Raw genomic sequence first — 20,369 nt, forward strand, 5'->3', positions numbered from 1 at the left:
AATTTGGCAAGACTTCAGCCTTTGTGTTGAGGATGTGCCTTTTGCCTCCCTGTAAAAATCCACCCAAATTTCCAGGCCAGTTTACAAGGCTTTGAAAGATTGCCATTTGCATGGGCTTAATAGGAATTTCTTAAAACTTCACAGTAAGTTTCCTTTAGATTCTGTTCGCACTGGGAATGCTCCAGGCAGAACTGAGCTGCATATTTCATCCCATTTCTGCTACAAATTGTAGTGGCTGGATCTGGGTGCTGACATTGAACTAAGAGTGGGCAGCATTTTGTCTTGTACTACTACTGCCTATTCCCATGTCCTATTCCTTCTTTAAAACGATGGACCTGGGCTCTTTGAAAAAAAAGAAATCATCTTACTTGTCTGAAAGAGTATGACAGATATAGAAGAGAATAGAGTTTAGGAGTGCTTGCGTGTCTCACTTGTAGCGTTCTTCTGGTTACACAAAATGTGTGCATCACTGGCAAAATATTACTTCATTTTCTGGTGGATGTTCAGATAATAGTTATTGTATTTAAACTTCAGTAGTTGAATGAACTATGAGTACTAGTTGCTGAGCTATGGAGGCATCAATTAAAAACAAGTAAATGAGAAACAACAAACAACAACAACAAAGTTATAGTACAGGAATGTTAGATTATGAGATCAAGAGCTCACTTTTTTTCAAACGTCTACATCTAACTCCAGACCTCTTGCTCTATTGTAGTCTGCCCTACAATCTCATTCAAGAGTCTCGTATATCTCTTCCAAGAGACAATTGTTGGATTAGAGTGGGGTCTATTTTGGGGATGAGTCGAGGATTTCTGCAATAAAGGCTTGTGTATTCAACTGTTACACAAGTTGGAACATGTGGAGTAAGCGAAGCAGAGGAGAGTTAAGGAATAAAATAATTCTCAGCCACAAAGACTTCTTTTGAGTACTGCTCAAAGAATTGCGTGCAATCTGTGCTTAGTCATGGTCTCTTTTACACAGTACACTCAAATAACCGTGTTCCTAGGTGGCTACTCATATATCATGTGTTCCAGTGGCTGATTTGAGAACGTTATTAACTTGCAGAAATGTGAACACTTACAGCTGCAAGTGGACTCTGTGGGAGCTAAACTTCATGCAAAATACTGTATGTTACTAAGGTCAGGAAAAATCAGCTCCGAAGCATGCCAAATTTGACATCTGAAACTAGGGGATATTATAATTTCAGTAACTTAATGTCTCAGTTGACTGCTTTACAGATGAAGAGGCTACTAGTCCCACCATCCTAGAAAGGCTAGGGAAGAAATTCATTGCATATATAGCAGGATTGAAAAATAACATGCTACAGATAAAGCATATGACTAGCTTCCATTGATAAGGGATGAAACAAAGTATTGATAAATATTTAATTTAAAATGATGCCCTACGACATGGGGAAACTGAGCAGAGTTGCATTTGCAACTCTCAACATTGAAGTGCTCATCTTTATGACCTTAGTAGTTTTCTTAGGTTGTGATTGTGTGTGTGGAAGCCATAAGCATCTAACTTCCTTTTGAAAAAGTAGTCCAATTTTGCCAATCCCTTGGTACCTCGTTTGATTCTGGAGCTGGAGTCATTTCACTCTTCGCAATTTCTTTGCCAATAAAATAAACAAACCTGGACTGTTTTAGATCTGCCTGAAACCAATAGCGTCAACCTAAAGAAAGTCTATTAACTAATCCATTTCATACTGATCCAAGCATAAAAACCCAATTTTTTTAGCTCTGGAACTTAAATTTTCATTTTGAATCATCAGTCAAAATTTGTAAACTTTGAAAATAATATTAAAATGCAAATTCAGTTAGCTATAATCTCTTAATTCTATTCCAAATCAGAGGCACTTTACCTTAGCGTTAGCTGAATAACATATTACTGGGATCCTCATCCTTTCTGTTTACAGTGGAGATAGAAAGCATGCTTGTGCTAAACAGTTCACTACTACCTCACAATGATGAATTTCCCTACATAAAGCTGCTTCAACAGTAGATCATTTTTATTCCTTTTTAAAGCTAACTGCTACCTGAAGCTTCCTATGCAAAAAAAAATAATCTGATAATTTGAAAATGATTTGTTGGAGTGCCTGCAGCACTGGAATCTTTTCTTAAAGTACAGGTGTGTGAGTTGTTTTTTTCTGTCTCTTTAACCTTAAAGCAGTCATCAAGTGTACTTTTGACTTCCCTTATTTCTTGGGTCATTCCCTTAGAGTGCTTGGTAATGCCTCTGGATCAGTAGATCTCGTGGATCTTTTAAAAAAATCTTCATCAAGGCTTTTTAAGCATTTGATGGGATGTTTGTCTTGCAGCGTGTTCAGGAGAAAAATGGGAATATTGATCTCTCAAAGCATACCTCTTCTACAGAGGAACTCATCTGCTAAGAAGAGCAGTCTATTTGCTTAGCTTTGTGAAATTCACTTGCTTATGGAGAACTGATCTCCTGCCCCACCCCCCTCTGGAAGACTGCTTCTGACTTGTGTGCTCTTCTATATGTGTTTTGAGCTGTGCTTTGAAGTTGGGCAACTAGCTTTAAACAAAAGCTGTCACCACACTTCTGCATAACATCTAGCTGGATTTCAGTATGCTGACGTGTCAGTAGTGTGGTTTAGAGTTAACAAAATGCATTTCTTTGTTTGCTTTGACATTGGTTTCTGTAGGATCAGAAGTGGAAAAAAAAAAAAAGAAAAATAATCAAATTACACTTGGCTTGTTGTGTGAAAGTCAAGTCAAAATGGGCCTCAAAATGTGATTAAATGGCCATGCAGCAGTTATTAATTGGTTAGGCATTTGTCTTAACACACATAACTACATGGTGATATGAAGTCCATGAGTTATCCTGTATTTTTTCCTCTGTCACCTTCCCCTTACTCCTCTTCAATCCCTCTAATAACTGAAGGAATTCTGAAAACTTGCTCATGTGGATTTAATTTCTTATCTAAGTCATTCTAGCATACTTTATATCAGGGTGTGTAGATAAGGGTTCAAACAATTTAAAGATGCACATTTTTGTCATTTTTGAGTAGTGTACTTTATTAGCAAGATACAAATAGTAGTGTTTTGACTTGATTTTATATTCAAGTCTATTTTTATATTCATTTTTTATTTTAAGCCTAAGGTGCAAAATGAAGGGCAGATTCTGAGAGGTAAAAGCAGACACAACTGTAGTCAAATGCTTTTTTATTCAATTACGCCAGCAGTAAATTAGCTGTGAGTTTTCAACTCTATTACTTCAAATTGATTTTAAAAAGTAACTAAAATCTGACCTGCAAGACTCTTCTGTATTAGGTTTAATATCAATAAATATCATGTGATCATTTACATTATGTATATTAACTGTTCCTGAATACTTTGCTTTTTTGTCTTGTTTTTGACAGCAACTTGAATTAGTGGAACCAAGCGGCTGGATTCATGTTCCTTTAACAGATCCCCATAAGAAGCCTATTCGCACATTTATGATTCAGATTGCTGTTCTAGCTAATCACCAAAATGGAAGAGACACTCACATGAGACAAATCAAAGTGTATACCCCAGTGGAAGAGAGCTCTATTGGTAAATTCCCTAGATGTACAACAATTGATTTCATGATGTATCGCTCCATAAGGTAAAATTTCCTAACGGGAAATAATAAAGGCATTTTTTTTGATGGCAGTATTGCAGTATTGTTGTTTAAATACTCAAATACCTTTTTTTTAAAGGTTTACCTTGGTGTATTATATCTTTACATTTATACTTTGTACAGTCCTGAAATAAAGAAAATCTTGTGTTATAGTATTTTGTAGTGTGTAACTTTTCATTGCTTTTTCTCTGAGCCTCTGGGTTCTTTTGAACCACCTGGGATGGGGAGGGGGAACTGGGCATGTTAAAAAGTGTGTTTGTGACTTGTAATCAGTAGTTGATTGATTTAATAGTCTTTTTTTTCCTCAGATGATTTCTTTTCTGATTATCCTGCATGGAAGTAGTTTGTTTTACAGTGCTACTGTTTCTACAGGAGTTTGCTGTTTTTACTGTTTTTATCAGGAGTTTTCTGTTAAATGTATTTTCAGTCATTTAAAGAGTATCTTACTGATATTTTACCTTTCCATGTAAAGAACGGATCAACAGCAGAATTCCTGTTCAGCAGAAGCTAAACTAGTGCCTTTCATCAAGTCTCAGGCAGTTCGGTGGATTTTATTATGTACTCTTAAGAAATTGTTGTACATTCTTTATTACTTACTTGAAGCAGAGATTATACTTGTGATGTAGCACTTCCTATTTTGATCTAGGCTTGCAAACAAAAACCCCAAACCAAATTACAGCAACCCCCGCCTTGGATGTATCCAGTTACTTTGTTGATAAATTATTGAGAAGAAAGATTGTTAAGTATGCAGTTTTCTGTTTTTTCTTTTTTCCCTCCTTTGAGAAGGTAAGGTTACAGTTACCTTTGCTAGTTTTGTGTTGTCACATCAATGTTCCCTATTTCATGTTTCTATCAAAGGATAACCCTGTTCAGGAACACTTGAAATACTTCGATTTAAAGCAACTCTCTGAAGCATCCTCTTCTCTTTCCGTACGTTATTTATTGTGTACCTCAATAATATAGTCATTTATTTTCTTATCTGTTCACAAGAGAACAATCGTTGAAATGAACGTGAATACATTCTGCATGAGCCATCCCCATGAATAGCTGAGGTTGGAGTTCAAGGGTTGCATAACCAATCAAATGTGTCTAAGTTAAGGGTACGTATTTTAAAGCCACACCCGTTATCTTTAGGCTGATGAAGTCTAGGTCAAGTTCCTCGTAGTGCACTATGAAGAACATAAGCAAGTAGACTAGGAACAGTACTGTCAGCCCAGTCTTGTTCTGCTTATTTCTGCCCTGCCTCAGTAGGAATGGACCTTTTAAAGAGCTATTTCTGGTCTTGCTGCTTTTCAGGGCTGCTATATCCATGCAGAAGAGGTGCCAAATATTTGTCTCTAAAACACAGAAGTTGTCACTTCTGACAGTCACGTTGAATAAGCTCAAACCTAGCTTAACTACTTACCGTGCGACTCTGAAATCATAGAGGCTGTTTAAGTAGCTGTAAAAAAAAAAATGGTGATGCTTACATTAAACTGGATGCTGTTAAATGTTTCTGTAGGGGAGGGGAGCAGTACTTACACATTAAATTTTATTTAAAGCTTATGTGATCTTTTAGTAGACATTAAGGCGCACAAAGCTTTTTAAAGGTTAAGGCTGTAGTTACACCTGATTCTTCTGTCAACAGCAGGTTCAGTCTGAGCTTGCATGTTCCAGTATTTTGCTTCTGCTTTAACGCCAGAAGTTATCATTCCCATAGTTGTGCCTTTTCAGATGTTTCTCTGGCTGCTCTCTAAATTGTATCTGTGAAATTGTTAGATCCTTGGCCCTTTAAAATATATTTTTAGTATTGCGTAGAAACAAAGTGGTCTGTGGTAAGACTGGGAGAGAGAACAGTGAGTCATGATGATGAGGGTGGGAGAAGATTAAAAGGGAGAGTACAACTGGTAACATCTTCAACTACTGCTGACAGAAAAATAATATATGACCATGCCTGAAAGGCAGTGTGAAAATGCAAACTCATTACTACAGTTCATGTCATCTTCTTTGATATTCAGTATTACTGGAAACAAGTACAGTGGCTATTCTAAATCCATCTGAAATCTTTTCTATGTTTTTCCATAACAACTGTAGCCTGCATTGGTATTTAACATCTGTGCAAATACTCTTTTTTTCTAACATTTCTGGTGCTTAGTCACATAAGGCTGCTGATTTAAGTGACGAGATCCTTGAGGATTGTGCCTGAAATAAGTTACTGCTTGTGTATGAATAAAGCACTTCGAATTTGAATAGGGTAAACAAACTGGTCTGCCAAAATATTACAGAAGTTATTACACATATATTGTGCATAGCTGCTACTTTTTTTGCTTGATTTCTTTTTTTTGACATAATTCTTTGGGATCTTATCACTTAAATGCGCAATTTTACATAACTAAACTACAGTTGTTGGGAATACCAATTTTTCCAAGGACTGACTTTGAGAACAGAAAGTTCTTGTAACGTTAATTTAGTTGAAGCTTGTGTATTACCTAGCCAAGAGCTTCTTTGGAAGGTGTCAACAAGTGCTGTAAATTAGTTAACTGTTAATGTGTGCTAGAGATCCAAAATTGCAAACCTATAGAAAAGCCTAAATGTGTTATCATTGTAGTGAAAACTTGCAAAAAAATAAACATTCTTAGGCTCATGTATAAATAGTACTGGTGGAATACTATAACCATTTTGACTTTAATTTCTCGTGAATATGTGTCTTTTTAGTGAAAATGGGAATAACACTTTAGTTCAATATACTTGTCTCTCATATTCACTTCCTGCACAGTCTCAAAAAGAAATTTCCTTGGCATCCTTTAACAATATCTTACATTCATAACTACTTTTTAGTGTAGTTTTACTTTATTTTTGCCCGTGTGCATACTTTAGTCGCTGTTTGGAAAGAGGCAAGTGCTGGGAATCTGTAGTCTTCTGTATATTCAAGTTGTCAACTTCTTTGTGGAAATGAATACCGAGCTGTATCTCTAAAAGGCATGAAGTCAATAAATGACCTATTTGCCCTAGAAGGTGGTTGAACAAATGTTACTTCAAGGGATGCAAAACTCTGGCTACTTGTTGTTAGCTTTAATGTTTTAATACATTTTTCTAATGAGCAAAAAGGGGTGCTGCTTCAGTCTGGGGGGAGGGAGGGGGAATTGGATTTTCACAGATGCAGCTTGCTAAGATTGTGCCTAAACTTTAGGGTGGCTATGTGAGTATTCTGGCTTGTTTTGTGTTTTTTTTTGTGTTTTCCAAGCCTGAAAGAAGAAAGGTATACTGGTTACAAGGACAGGTGATCTTAAATAATATTGGTGCATGGGGAAAAAAAAAGTAAGCTTTTATATAACTTCAAAAATTTCACAAGATGTGTGCTCAGAAAAGTCTATTTGACAAATAACAAGTAACATACGATCTTAACATTGTTCTTAGCAAGTTGACTACTGACTGAAGAAACCTTTTTTAACCAACAAGTGTCTGGAAGCTGAACCAAGGGAGTTCAGTCAGTTTTTTTCTCAAGAATTATAAAACTCTTCAGACCTATATGCTCAGAGTAGTGTCCTCATGGAGAGGAGTGAGAGCCAGGAGGCCACCTATATCCCATGATGACCTATTGTGGCTGTACCTTACAATAATTTGATAACTTTCTGGTGGCTAATGTAAAAAATGGAGAAAACTACAGAGTTGTTTATAAAGACTAGGAAGTTATGAATTTTCTTTTGATTAATAATGAAGAGAATAATTAATAATGAATAATGATTAATAATGAAGAGAAAATCCAAGGCTCAGAAGTTGATCTCTAAAGCCTGGTTTTCTTTTTTGAAAACATGCTTCAGTAAGTGACTGAATGAGTGTTTAATTTCTTTGTTTTCTGTTGAAGTTGATGGAATAGTGCTAATTTCAGTGGAGTACTGGGTTAGGTTATTTTGGATCCTGAATTAAAGTTACCTTTAAAGTAGTCTTATGTCTTTTGCTCTTCTAGTTTGATCTGTAAGGAAAATACTAGTGCCAACACTGTCTATAGGAACACAACTGATGCTGTGTATTCACTTGCTACCTTAAGTCTTCCTCTTACTTTACAAAAGGAAGCATAGCATACTGTTTAGCGAAGGATGTACACAAGCTACCTTGCGTGGAATATGGGATGCTTGACATGAGATTGATCCTAGCATGATCTGAGTCTGGCTCAGATCTGTGAACATGCTATTTTCCCGCTTTCTTTTGTGTAAATGTAAAATATGACTTCTATTGATTTTTTTTTTTTTTTTTTTTCTTTCTTATCCCCTAGAGATACTCGGTATGTTGAGGCTTCAGATGATTCTGGCCCAGATCCTCAATTACTGAGATATGGGTGACAACTTCAAAACTTCATTTGCTGCGTAATTCTGTAGCTGCCCAAGTCTTCACAGATAGGCATGATTTTAGGCTGTGGGGAGCTTGGAGCTCTAGTTCAAGTTATTGATAACCCCAAATTCAAGCTATCAGATCAGGTGTTTATTGAACAGTTGGCATGTAAGTAGTTTTCTGAGAATTAAAGGCGTGATTTGTTTGACATGAAGTATGAGAGATCAAACACTGAAGGAAATCTTAATCTGGGACTTGTTTTTCTTCATATGTTATAATAGTGTAACGGAAGTAATTGAAACATGGTTTAAGTTTGTAATCTATTTATAGGCTAGAAATTGAACCAGATGCCCAGATTGCCAGTGCTGATTAGTAAAGCTGCATGAACTCATATGCGTGAAATGGTGCAGCTGAAAAGAGTGAAGGACCATGGAGAGCTACCCATTGTTGGGAAGGCAAGTGATCATTTCATCTAAGGCAGAGAGCTACATCTCTAGGCAGCGTGCTAGTGCTTGGAAAAACTCTCACCTTTCACAAAACATCCAGTAAGAAAATCATTGTGCTAATTCTGAAACTACAAGTGAAACACTTCTTCATGCAAGTTATACCTCATGCAATTTATTGCTCATGCAATTTACTTCGCACCTTGGGAAGTAAGTTGAGCTAGCTACAGAGCAGAGTGTCACTTGCTCTAAGTCAGGGTAAAAAGACTGGACCTAGTAGCTACATCTGAGTCATATTAAAAGGGTAAAAAGACTGGACCTAGTAGTTACATCTGAGTCATATTAAATGTTATAAACAAAAGTCAGAAACTAGTGTAGTAAGCTTCACAGAAGCTTCACAGAAAATTCTGAAAACTTTAAACACTGTCGACTGTAAATATGTCTTTGTTTCACAATGGACAATGTGCTTTTCTATAACTCTTGTTTTCAGGATGGGTCTATGTTATTAATACAAAAAGTGAGAGCTCATTGCTATACAAGGTCTAATTTTGAGTGAAAGAATAATAGGCCATGATTGCTGTTACTGTGTTTTGGTATGTAAATAAACTGTGGAGATCATCTTTAGTGGATATTTTTCTTGAGTTTACCATCCAGATTTGTGGCTTAAGTAGAATGCATCATGATTCTTTGAAATGATTTTGTGATTGAGTGTATGTTTACACAAAAACATCGGTTTTACCTAATATTTTAACTACCACGTTAGTTTACTCATTTAATTAAATGTAGTAGGTTTTTGCTGGACCATGAGATAATAATCTAAATGCAATTAACATGCTCATGGTGTTAAGAGTATGTACACTGCCCTCCAAAGATGGGGTTGCTGAGGCTTCCAGGCAAAGGGATTGGGTGTCCTGCTGTTGGTCTGTAGTAAATGTACTGTTTTAGATCAGGAAGGTGTTAGTGTTTCTATAAAACTGCATAAGTCATCGTTAGACGTTATTCATTGAAGTAAAATTTCAGTAATCCTTCATGTGATGAATTTGCTATATTTCCAGGCTGACATTTCAACAAGCTGCTTTACATCGGCCTAACAATTTACCTGTGACAGTTTCTCCATTTGTACCACAGAATGTTTTTCTGCAGCCAGACAACTGTATTAGCATGGTTTAGTTTAATGAAGGAGGAAGGAAAAAGTAAAGTAATGAAAGTGATGCTAATGCTGGATGCTGATAGAAGATATAATCCAGACATAATTGTATGTGAAATGAAAGTAAGTTTGGGATCACAGAAAGCATTAAATATCTGAACTCTGATCCTACTGAAATGAATTACCACTGTTAATTAAAGTAGGGAACAGTTAAGCCAATTTTTAGTATTTGAATTAAAGTAATTGAAATGGAGTCAGTTCTCAATTATGTAGATAAAAGCAGGCCAACCTTAAGCAGTTTTGAAAATTTATTTTTCAAGTACTACTTTCAATACACCAAATTCCTTTAGCAGTACACTTCAGATGAATACACTATGGTACTGAATATGTCAATTGAGGAATTTTTACCCTCTGGTTTTAGAATTTCAACATGTAAGATGCTGTCATCTTGCAGCTGAGGTAGCGTGGTGCACGCACATACCGCAGGGTAGACAAGGAGGTAGTAGTCTTCCTGTTGCTGTATATAGAGTTGGAAGGTGTGACCTTAGCATCAGTACTGCTTAGACTTTTCATTGCTGTTTGTTTGAAGTGAGGTTTAGTAATTGGGCTAACAAAAGCTGAGAAGGAAAAGCACTTGGTTTTGGTTCTACAGAGAACTTGGTATTATAGATCAGTAAAAAAAACTCACTGACAGAACTATGTTGAAGCTTATGCAATTCCTTGAGTTGATTTTTGTTCACTGAAACCAGAATTGTATTCTCTAGTTTTAATCAATTTAGGGGAATAGTGGGGGGAAAAAAAGCTAATATAAATATTGCAACTAAATCAATTAAATCAGAATAAGATTTATAATGAAAAACTCATTTTTCTAACTGAAGGTGCTACTAAAGTAAAATGAGTATTTGATGGAAGAGGTATCTGGGTTTCTTCTCTTCACTGAAGAGCTGGCCTCTTTAAAAAAAAAAAAAAAATCATGGGACTGAAACCAACATAATTAATTTACATTGTGAACAAAAGCTTGCATTCACTTAGTCTGCTTCTTTGGTTTCTGGTGCAAGCCCTAGATTTCTTGCTTCAAAGTCATTGTCTCCAAACTCTTCTTTACCCAGTTATAACACTTGTTTCCTTCCCAGTCTTCATAATGGACCCAGTCTCATCTCCAAGTCACATTTGTTTTTCCACCCTGCCCTTTATCTATTTGTCCTTTCATTCCTGTTCTCTTTCCTTGGAGCTCCAATTATTGCTCTTTCCCAGGTTCACTGTTGCAGCGTCTTCTTTATCAGTCACAATTTTTTCTCACTCAATACCTGTTTCCTTAGTGTCCCACCCCAAATCCCCTAATCTGTCTATTTCCCCCCCCAGGAAAATCTTAAAGAAATTTCTTCCTTTCCTGTCTAAGTCCCAAATAATAGCACATGCTTCTTCCCAATAATATGTGATCTGCCTGTCAGCTCTCTTCCCATCCCACTAAAGTAGCAAGATAATGAGAATATTGAAAACACAGGGGAGAGCTTTTTCTGATTTTGGTTAGCCCAGCCCAAGGATACAGTACCTGGAAGCAGCTGCTAAATTGAAACTGACTTTGCCCTATAGTTTCACACCAGATCATGTTCAGGACTGTTCTGTGGGGTGTGCACATTTTAGTCTTGGCCAAAATTGGACAGATGTTCATAAATGGTTATATAGGTATATCCTCTATTCTCTTTCCCATCTAATTTCAGAAACCCTACTGTAAAGCATTTGAGTGCTAAAAGTTTCCAAATAAAAGGTGGTGAGAATATTTCTCTGAAATGGCTGAATAGTTTTGGCTGAAGTTTTCCAAAATAAATTCAGCCTGAGGCAGACAGCTGGTATGGGAAATTTCAGCTAAAAGAGTTGCAATTTGGCTAAGTTTCTCAAAACTGAGAAGAGATTTGTGAGGGGGATTAGCCCCGGGTAATGTTTTGGGTTTCACCAACTACTGTCATCTTGGCATATTCTTTGTTGCTTTGTGTAGACCTTCCCATTTGGTTTAAAATTCATTCTTCTTAGTAGCCAGCTTCATGGATGTAATTCTTGTCTATATTTCCTCTGGAGAAGATCAAAAAAAATCCACCAAAACTTCAATACAGTTTTATGTAAAATAATTCCGTTAAGCTTCAGTGCTGTAAAAGAGCTATTTTTGTTAGGGGTTTTTACCAAAAAGTTTTTCAAGTAATTTGCTTCTCCACTGGTTCAAGTAGCTTTCTATATACGTGTAGTCTGCCAGGGCCGTTTGTATTGGAAATGTCTCAGTTCTTCATGATTGTTTATAGCTTACACCATGGATTTCTGCTAGAGAAGCGCTCTTACAGAGCTAGTGCTCTCAGACGGTTTTAACCCACCTTCTGTAGCACCATGATGCAAATCTGCTTCCCTAATGTGCAGTCTGTATGGCAAGAAAAGAAACAAAGCACACTCCTTCCCAGTTCTCCTTAACTACTTATATAGCCAGACTTACTTGCACTCTTGTTTTTCGGTTTTTTAATATCTGTCATGATTAAACTTTTCTTCTTTCTTTGTATGTTTTGAAAAGCTAGGGGAAAAAAAAAAATTGGTTTCAACCCTGGCTTACCTTCAATACTGCAGATCTCTTTGGGCTGATGGATGGCTCTTGATTCCTGGTATCTGGCTATGTCTGTGACCTCTCCAATCTATTCAAAACCGTTAAAAAGCCAGTGTTGTCTTCTATTCAATCTTCTATTCAAGGTTCTATTTGCTAGGTAGATATTCCAACCATTTTTATTCTCTCCATGTAACAGAACTCCAGGTACTTTTATCTATCTGGCCTTCACATACAAAACTCAGTCCTACAAATTAGGAGGGCTACCAGTGGTTTCTAAATCCTGTGCCTCCTAAATCCAGAAGTTCTACTGAAGGCAAGGAATTCCTTGACAAAGATGAATTTGATCATATGGAGTCTTTTTGTACTCTGTTAGTCCCGAGTCATAGAACGGCTTGTGTTGGAAGGAACCTCAAAGATCATCTAGTTCCAACCCCCCTCCCGTGGGCAGGGATGCCACCCACTAGATCATGTTGCTCAGGGCCTTGTCTAACCGGGTCTTGAACACCTCAAGGGATGGGCATTTACAGCTTCTCCGGGCAACCTGTTCCTGTGCCTCACCACCCTCTGAGTGAAGAAATAGAATCATAGAACCAATGTGAAAGCAAAGATGACACCACCACCACCCTGCCCCTTTGAAGGTGGTTAAGACTTTTCTCCATCCATTTCATGTTAGCTCGTATGACCCTCTGGATGGGTGGTTTGAGAGGAGTACCACCTCAAGACAGTCTCTTCGTAAAGTAATTTCTTGTTTCAAGCACCCATTAAAAAGCAGTCTGGTGCTAAAAAGGGGGCAGTATCAGTTTAACTGTTGGGCTCTTACTATTTGCAGTGGCTGGTTCTGCGTAACCTGACTTGTTGCCATTTGGCAGCAGCTCTCAGTGATGCAGAGGTCTGTTAGCACTTGCATTCAGAGTTTGCAAATGTGAAGATGGTTTTGAATCCATTCATGTTTTGCTTTCCCCATGGTGCCGTTTTATCCTCCATGCTAGATTCCAAAAAGAAGGTGGCTGTAGATCTTATCTCATTCCTAGTCCCCTCTAGAGGATGGGTTGGTTAATACAAGGAAAATGGATGAATACATGTAGCATAAATACATAAAAAGCTGATGCACTCAACGCTGTGTCCACCATTTTATTATGGACATCAACCTCACAGCAGCATGGGCATCAGAAAGGACAGTCAAGAAAAGAAAAATAATTTGGGCATTGGATGTTCCATCAGCACTTTACTTTTTCCTCTGTCGGGATATGCAGACAAGTTTCAAAGCATTTACCGTTGAACAGTCCCTGTACAGGATAAAGAAAAGCAAACAAATCGATATTCTATTTAGCTTCAGAAAAGTAAATTAACTAGAAGATAAGAATTTTAAAATACTTTTTCTAAGTGAGTTAAAAAGTGCTATTAGAGTCATCCCTATGGATGTTTTGGAGATCATTTAAAGATGTAGTATTTAAACCTCCAGAGCAAATACATACATAACACCTGAAAAAAAGAGAAGCAGGAAGGGAGAAGGAAGAGAATGAGATGAAACAAACACGCTAAGGGAAGTTCCTAGAAGAAGATGCTTTCCCAGAGGCTGAAGTTTTGTTCAAAGGAGAAAATAGAGACAAGTCTGGCAGATAAGGGTCAGAGAATAATAATAATAAGATAATTAGATTAGATAATAAGAGAATAAGGCATAGAAGAATTTGAAGAATAAGTTCTAAACAGCTTTGTTGCTAATAATAATTCAATTGAATTTGCATTAGGAGCAAAAAATATGTCAGTCATTAGGTATATTAGACAAACAAGTTACACACTTAAATATAACTAATATACATAAGCAAAGGAGTGTCTATACTCATCTCCAGCAGTATGCACATTCCTACTCATTTCTCAACTTGATAAGAGATGAAGTACAGCTATGGAACAATTGTGATAAATGACCAAGTAGACTAAGACTCATTGGTACGGAAAAGATAAAACAAGCAATATCTTAAACCATGGAGTGAGTAGGGACTGATTTCCCCGTCACCACCCCTAATGTCTTTTCCAGTACAGGAATAAGAGGGCATCAAGTTACATCAGCAGATGACAGGTTCAAAACAAATGAACATGGTTCTCAAAGCTGAATTTAAGCTGTGTACCTCCTGACTGCAGAAGGCTGTAGAAGTTTAAAGTTCATGTGAATTTTTAACATGGCTGCGAAAATTCATGGGAGAAAGATCTTTTGAAGATTACAGAATATAAAAGCCACAAATCATAAATTACTGGAGATTTCTGTAGGACTAGGGAAATATCCTTACCTGCTTGTCCTTTTACACTCCTGCCTAGGCATTTGTTTGCTGGCCCTGAGCTATATTAGTTCCTCTTTTGGAAGAGGTTGATGTTGAGCTCCCCACGCAAGAACTTTTGCTTGGAAGAGGAGGACAAGCTAAGGGAAACAAAAGTTCGGAAAAATCAAGTGATTACAAAGAATAACAGATGTGGAAGGGGTCTAAGGTTCGAAGTACTAAAGATAGAAAATCAAGGATATGCTGTTCAGAGCACCCTCTAAAGCACTAGAAACTTATTGAAAATGTCCAAGAACTCAGTTAATGCTTCCCAGGGCCTCCTAACAGGTTGTTGGACTACATGAACCAGATACCACTATTCGTGTGTTCTTCAATGGCTTAAGTTCTTGGCTGTTGGCAGTGTTTCCTTAAAGCATGAAATCAACTGAGAGCAGAAACACTGTGATCTGAGAACAAAGCATTGCATTTCTGTAACCCCGAAAAGCAGACTTACTCGAACTTTGAAAAATGTGGGGAAAAGAAACCTGTTTTCTCATCACAGTATGCTGAGAAAATGTTTAGACTGATATATAACCTTAGTAGTGTTATGTTCTATAAAACTGGCAAGAGCTTAGTTCTTAGTCTGAATGCTATGCTTGTTTTGAAATTTAAATAATAAACAATTTATATATGTATATATTTTAGCTTAAAATCACATTTTGTCGGATTTGGCTGTTAATAAAGGCTTATGGTGGAATCAGCACTCTGTCCTTCCAGTGAAAATATGAACAGGACCACACAAAATGCTTCCACTGTGTCATTTCTTTTACTGCTGTTCCATTAAAATAAACTTCTTGCCACAGAACTTACTTGTCATTTCCCACTTCTCAAAAATATTGCAACTAGTGTAGTTTCTAAAGCTTTTCCACTTCTAGCTTTGGTTATCTACTTCACTATATTTGTAGAAGATCCCTTTATATTCCTTCCTACCATTCCTTTTCAACCACATACGTTACTGGATCTTAAATATATTTTATGAAATACAGTTTTTTTGGCCGATGCTGCTTACAACTAGACTTAGGCTAGTCAGATGGTGCCATATTCATCTTGGTATCTGTGATTGTTGATTCCAGAAGGAGAGTGATTTTGATGTTAATGTATGTATTCTCCTGTCCATGTACGTCTCAGTATTTACTGAGATAAATTCTTCTGGTTACAGCATGCTTTTTCTCATTCTCCTGGATGTATAGCTTATTGAACTTCACTGAAGTAAAAAGAGACTTTAACTTTTTGACTAGTTTATCTTGCTTGTGTGTTTATGCTGTTTCCTATAATGTGGCCCTGTGTGGTTCTCACTTCTGCTGGGTTTTCTTGAATCTTTGAAACTATGGGTGTATTCTCTTATTCAGCCTCCTTGATTCCAACCTAGTTTTTGTCTCATCTGACAATGTTTTTTCTGGCTTTCTTTTTTTTTTTTTAATAGTGAAAGAATAATATTTTCAGCACTCCTGAGGTTTTTCTAAGTTACTTTTCTGAAGGTAAGAGCATAACTAGAATTTGTTTAGAAAGCAGAGGAATCGGTTTAATAAGAAAAATATTTTTTGATTTCTGCTTCATATGCACAAATAAAAATTCACAAAATTTCTTTGAATATGTTCTTAAACCCCCCAAAAGTAGGTGGGAATACCTTCAAATCACTAATGCCCAGCAAGTTGTGAACTGGGATCCTGGAGGTTTTAGGATAAGTTGTTTTCATAAATTAATATTCAGTACCACCAACTTTAGTGTTTTCTTTGACATTATATCCCCTTCAGAGTAGATAGATGAATTTACTAGAATACTCTCTGTAAGACTTAACTAGAGCATCATGATTAAAAGATGGTCTCCTAAATGATAAGAATATGTGATATGAAGTGCCCTAACAGGGCTAAAGTTCTGTTCTGGTGACAATACACAGTAAAATGTTTGATGTGTTATGGACATGCTTAACAAAAGTGTTGTTTTTTATTAAAGCATGATTCATGATTTGTTTTAGCTTATAAATTGATCTAGTTCACCTCTTAAAAGCCTGGAATCAAATAATGGTGCTCACTTGCTCCTGCAGCTGAATCCCTACAAAATTTTGTTACATTTTTCTATGCAGTTAGTTTCCAACACTTTCTCTTAGTTTACAAGAGTGTGAATAATCTGTGTTTACGTGCACTGCCAGTAGTGCTCACAAGCTGGCAGGCAGGTAATACTAGCTCACAGGGCTGTGCTTGAATGCATCACTTCTGCTATGCTCTTACCCTCCACTGTGCCAACAGCTGAGAGAGCTGTGAGTTTTCCCTACACTCACATCTTCTGGCTCATTGTCAGTCAAGCCATGCCAACTGCACCAGCCAGTAAAAGCATATAGGAAAAATAAATTTGTCATAGGAAAAGTACAGAAAAGTGATGACTTTCATGCAAGACTACAGTAAAGGCACTGTTAGGCTACACTTTGCAAGTGATGAAGGAATAGCTTTCAAAATCAAGGTTTTTATCAATGATAGTGTCTGAGGATGCTTGTGCTCAAAGGGTTAGGACCAAATCTAGTTTTCTAAAACTGTTGTTATATAAGCATTTTTAATAACCTTATCAGCGGATGAGACAATGTGATACCATTGTGCTGTATCGTTCTCAAATATTTTTGTTTAAATAACAGTAAAGGGATACTCAGGGATGCTATCTGATACTCAGGAAGACAGAAGAGGTGTAAAACAAAAATTGTTTGACAATGAACTGAAATTTCTGCAGTGGTTCGGTTCAGTTCAGTAATAGAAAGTAAAATAGTTGTTCAAGTACATTTATGACCACTAAAGAAACTCAGCAAATATTTGTTTTCTAATCTTCCCTAAACACACATTTTACATCTCTTTTTGTTATTATAGGGAGGAGAAATGTAACAGGACCTTTCTTTTTCTGTAGGTCTTTGCTTGTAATTGCAAATTATAGCTTCAGGATTCCTGTGATTATTTTCTGTCTAATTCTTCTGAGGAACTCTGCAGGACCTGCAGAAGGCATTGTGGTATTGAATGCTGAAGTTTAAGCTTAAAGTTGCTTAGTCTTGGTATACTGATCTAAATAACAGTGCTTTGCTTTTTGTTACTCATTCATGTTTAGCATAACACTAAAATTAACATGAAATAATGTACACAATGTTTGTTAGAACTGTCTTAATGGACTGTGGAAAGTGCATCTGTCGTTTAACTTGTGAGACTGAGGCCAGTCTCGCTGATCTGTATTTAAATTGCATTGACATACCAGAAACCTAAATTCTAGCCATCATTTAAGACGTACCCTCCATGCGTTACAGACAGCAATTGAGGAGAAATAATGAAGGAAATAAGGAGTACAGGTGATTGAATGGACAAATTTTCTGAAGTCAAAATATTCAGAGAATATAAAACGTGCAAAAGATTATAGGTGCTTAGCTTTGACATTTATTGACAGTTTTGTCAAAACTTGGAAAAAACAATCTTCACCGAAGACTATATTTTCCATTATAGTGAGGAGACTTAAAAAACCAAGAACGCTTAGCAGTAATTTTCATGATAAAAATATTCCCTACACAGCAGAAGACCTACAAAGACTGCCTTCTCTCATACCTCCTATTGCCCTGATCCTGATAAAAGGTGAAGAAGGTATGTGATAAACTTTGAGTAAAACAAGGTGTTGTGGTTTAACCCAGCTGGCAGCTGAACACCACGCAGCTGTTCGCTCACCCTCCCCCCTCCCTCTCTGGGATGGGGGAGAGAAACAGGAAAGTGAAGCCTGTGATTTAAGGACAGTTTATTAAGACAGGAAAATAATAATAATAATAATGATGATGATGATGATGATAGTATTACTAGTAATAATGTGTACGAAACAAGTGATGCGCAATGCAATTGCTCACCACCCGCTGACCGATGCCCAGCCTATCCCCGAGCAGCCGCCCCCCCCCTCCCCGGCCAGCCACCCCTATATATTGTTTAGCATGACGTCAGATGGTATGGAATACCCCTTTGGCCAGTTTGGGTCAGCTGTCCTGGGTCTGTCCCCTCCCAGCTCCTGCTGCACCCCCAGCCTGCTCGCTGGCAGGACAGAGCGAGAAGCCGAAAAGTCCTTGGCCTGGTGTAAACACTGCTCTGCAACAATTAAAACATCAGCATGTTATCAGCGCTCTTCTCATCCTAATCCAAAACATAGCACCCTACCAGCTACTATGAGCTACTTAACTCTGTCCTAACTGGAACCAGGATACAAGGGAATGGTGCTGGTAGACTACTTCATATCGACACCTTACCTGTCATGAAACGCCTGATCAGCTTTAATGATGGAAGAAGAGTGGGTCATCTATTGTCCCGTTAGTTCAATACATATAATGCTTATGAAGCTACCTATCAGGTGTAGAAAGTTGCATGTAACAAATACGAAACCAAGAGAAAAATAATTTCTGCAGTACAAACATAACTAATAGAAGATTAATGTGAAAACTAATACTAACATAGTTAGTAAGATACTCTGAAAGCAAGACTATTAGCAGTGTAGCTTATGACAGTCTTTCCTGAGGAGAGGAGGCAATGCTCTTCTGGCTTCTGAATGTAGGAAAAGCAGGTTTTCTATTAACAGAAAGTCAATTTTGATCAATGGATCAGAGATTCTTGTATCTGCATACTTACTGTGCCTGGGAGGTGAACTTAAGAATTCCAGAAAAATGCTCTGTCTTGCAATGTTTCTAATGGCCCTCCAGACACATTAGTTAAAGGTCCCTCTCCTTCTGCGATAATGTAAAACTTGACAGAAAAGCTCTATAAAGTAGGCATAAAAAATGATTCAATTTCCCCATCTTTTCGAATGTAGTTTAGGTGAGCAAAATTCCAAGAGATACATGTCCCAGAAAATCTGTGATGTTTTTTCACTGGTCTATCATGAGCCTTGTAAAGCCCCAGGACCTTAAGTTATTGTCAGTTATTGTCATATATGTGGAAAGGCTATGGCCTAGATCACAAAGATGATTTAAAGACTTAAATGCTAAGAGCAACCTCTGTTTTGTAATACACTTTTTTGATCTCCAAAATTCCCACTCAGTTATCTGGCTGTATCTAAGATCAGTGGGACCTATATTTTCACTGTTTCATTTTCTCAGAGGCTCAAGTGTTTCCCTCCAGATAGCTCTGGAATCACCCACATGTGATTTTGGTTGGCAATTGCTATGAGTCACAAGTGTGTGTTTATGAAAAAGAGCAGAGGAAAACATTCTAGCCTAGTCGTTCGGGTATGTCTCTAGGAATAGGAAAAACTTTGTTCTTTTCCTTGTGCTGGCCAAACCTGTGTTTCATTCCAGTGGGCCAGTTCAACATGAAGATTCAATAAACTATTTTCCTTCCTTTTCTTTCCTCATTCTTGCATCCTCTCTGACTTGCCATGCAAGCTTCTTGGTTAGTGAGGCAGTGAGGCATCATGTGCAGAGATAGATATGATTTCAAATCACTCCGGGTTAGTGAATTCTGGCCTTGCATGATCATGGTGAGTGTTCTCATCATGACATGGGTGAAAGGAGAGGGAATTTCACCATCACTTCCTTCTCCAGTCAAACCCCAGGGCAGGGTAGATCTCAAGATGTGCTCCTTCCTGTAGCCCAGAGTTAGGTCTTTAAGAGCACATCTATACCAGTGTCTCAGACCCTGGGCTGGATCAGATGCATACCAATCCTGAAGCTAACAGTACTGGAAACAGCAGCGTAGATAATGGTGTAGATTTACTGGCTGGGGTTCTGTTAGCATTGTGTAAACCATCCTTCAGTTTCAGGAGAAAAGCAAATGCATCTCCAAGGCATTTGCTGTATTCAAGTCTTAAACAGCTCCAGGCTCAACTTAGTCCCTTGGAGGACTCTTCCTTTCTGAAGTGTCTTTTTCTCACCAAACGTTGCCAAGCAAGCTGAGATAGCCAGCTTGGGACTGTGTTTTTCACTGTGTGGCAGAACAACAAAAGTTTGGGAGCTG

General features: G+C 37.4%; 1 protein-coding gene across 6 annotated transcripts in view; it reads left to right on the top strand.

The window, feature by feature from the left end:
- ANAPC10 (anaphase promoting complex subunit 10) overlaps positions 1–20,369 on the top strand; it is a 338,817-nt gene that overhangs the window by 35,892 nt on the left and 282,556 nt on the right. For 2 of the 6 annotated variants that reach the window (XM_083834726.1, XM_083834725.1), the window contains one exon: positions 3,386–3,659. The exons of 3 other annotated variants lie outside the window; for them this stretch is intronic. In XM_083834726.1, coding sequence (XP_083690852.1) covers positions 3,386–3,616 — 231 coding nt within the window. In that variant the 3' untranslated portion in view covers positions 3,617–3,659. Of the gene's footprint in view, positions 1–3,385; positions 3,660–20,369 lie in introns of those variants that run through there. One more of the 6 variants, XR_014583856.1, reaches the window with a different exon arrangement.

Source organism: Anser anser (genome assembly GCF_964211835.1).
Source record: "Anser anser genome assembly, chromosome: 4".
In the NCBI taxonomy this organism is placed as follows: Eukaryota; Metazoa; Chordata; class Aves; order Anseriformes; family Anatidae; genus Anser; species Anser anser.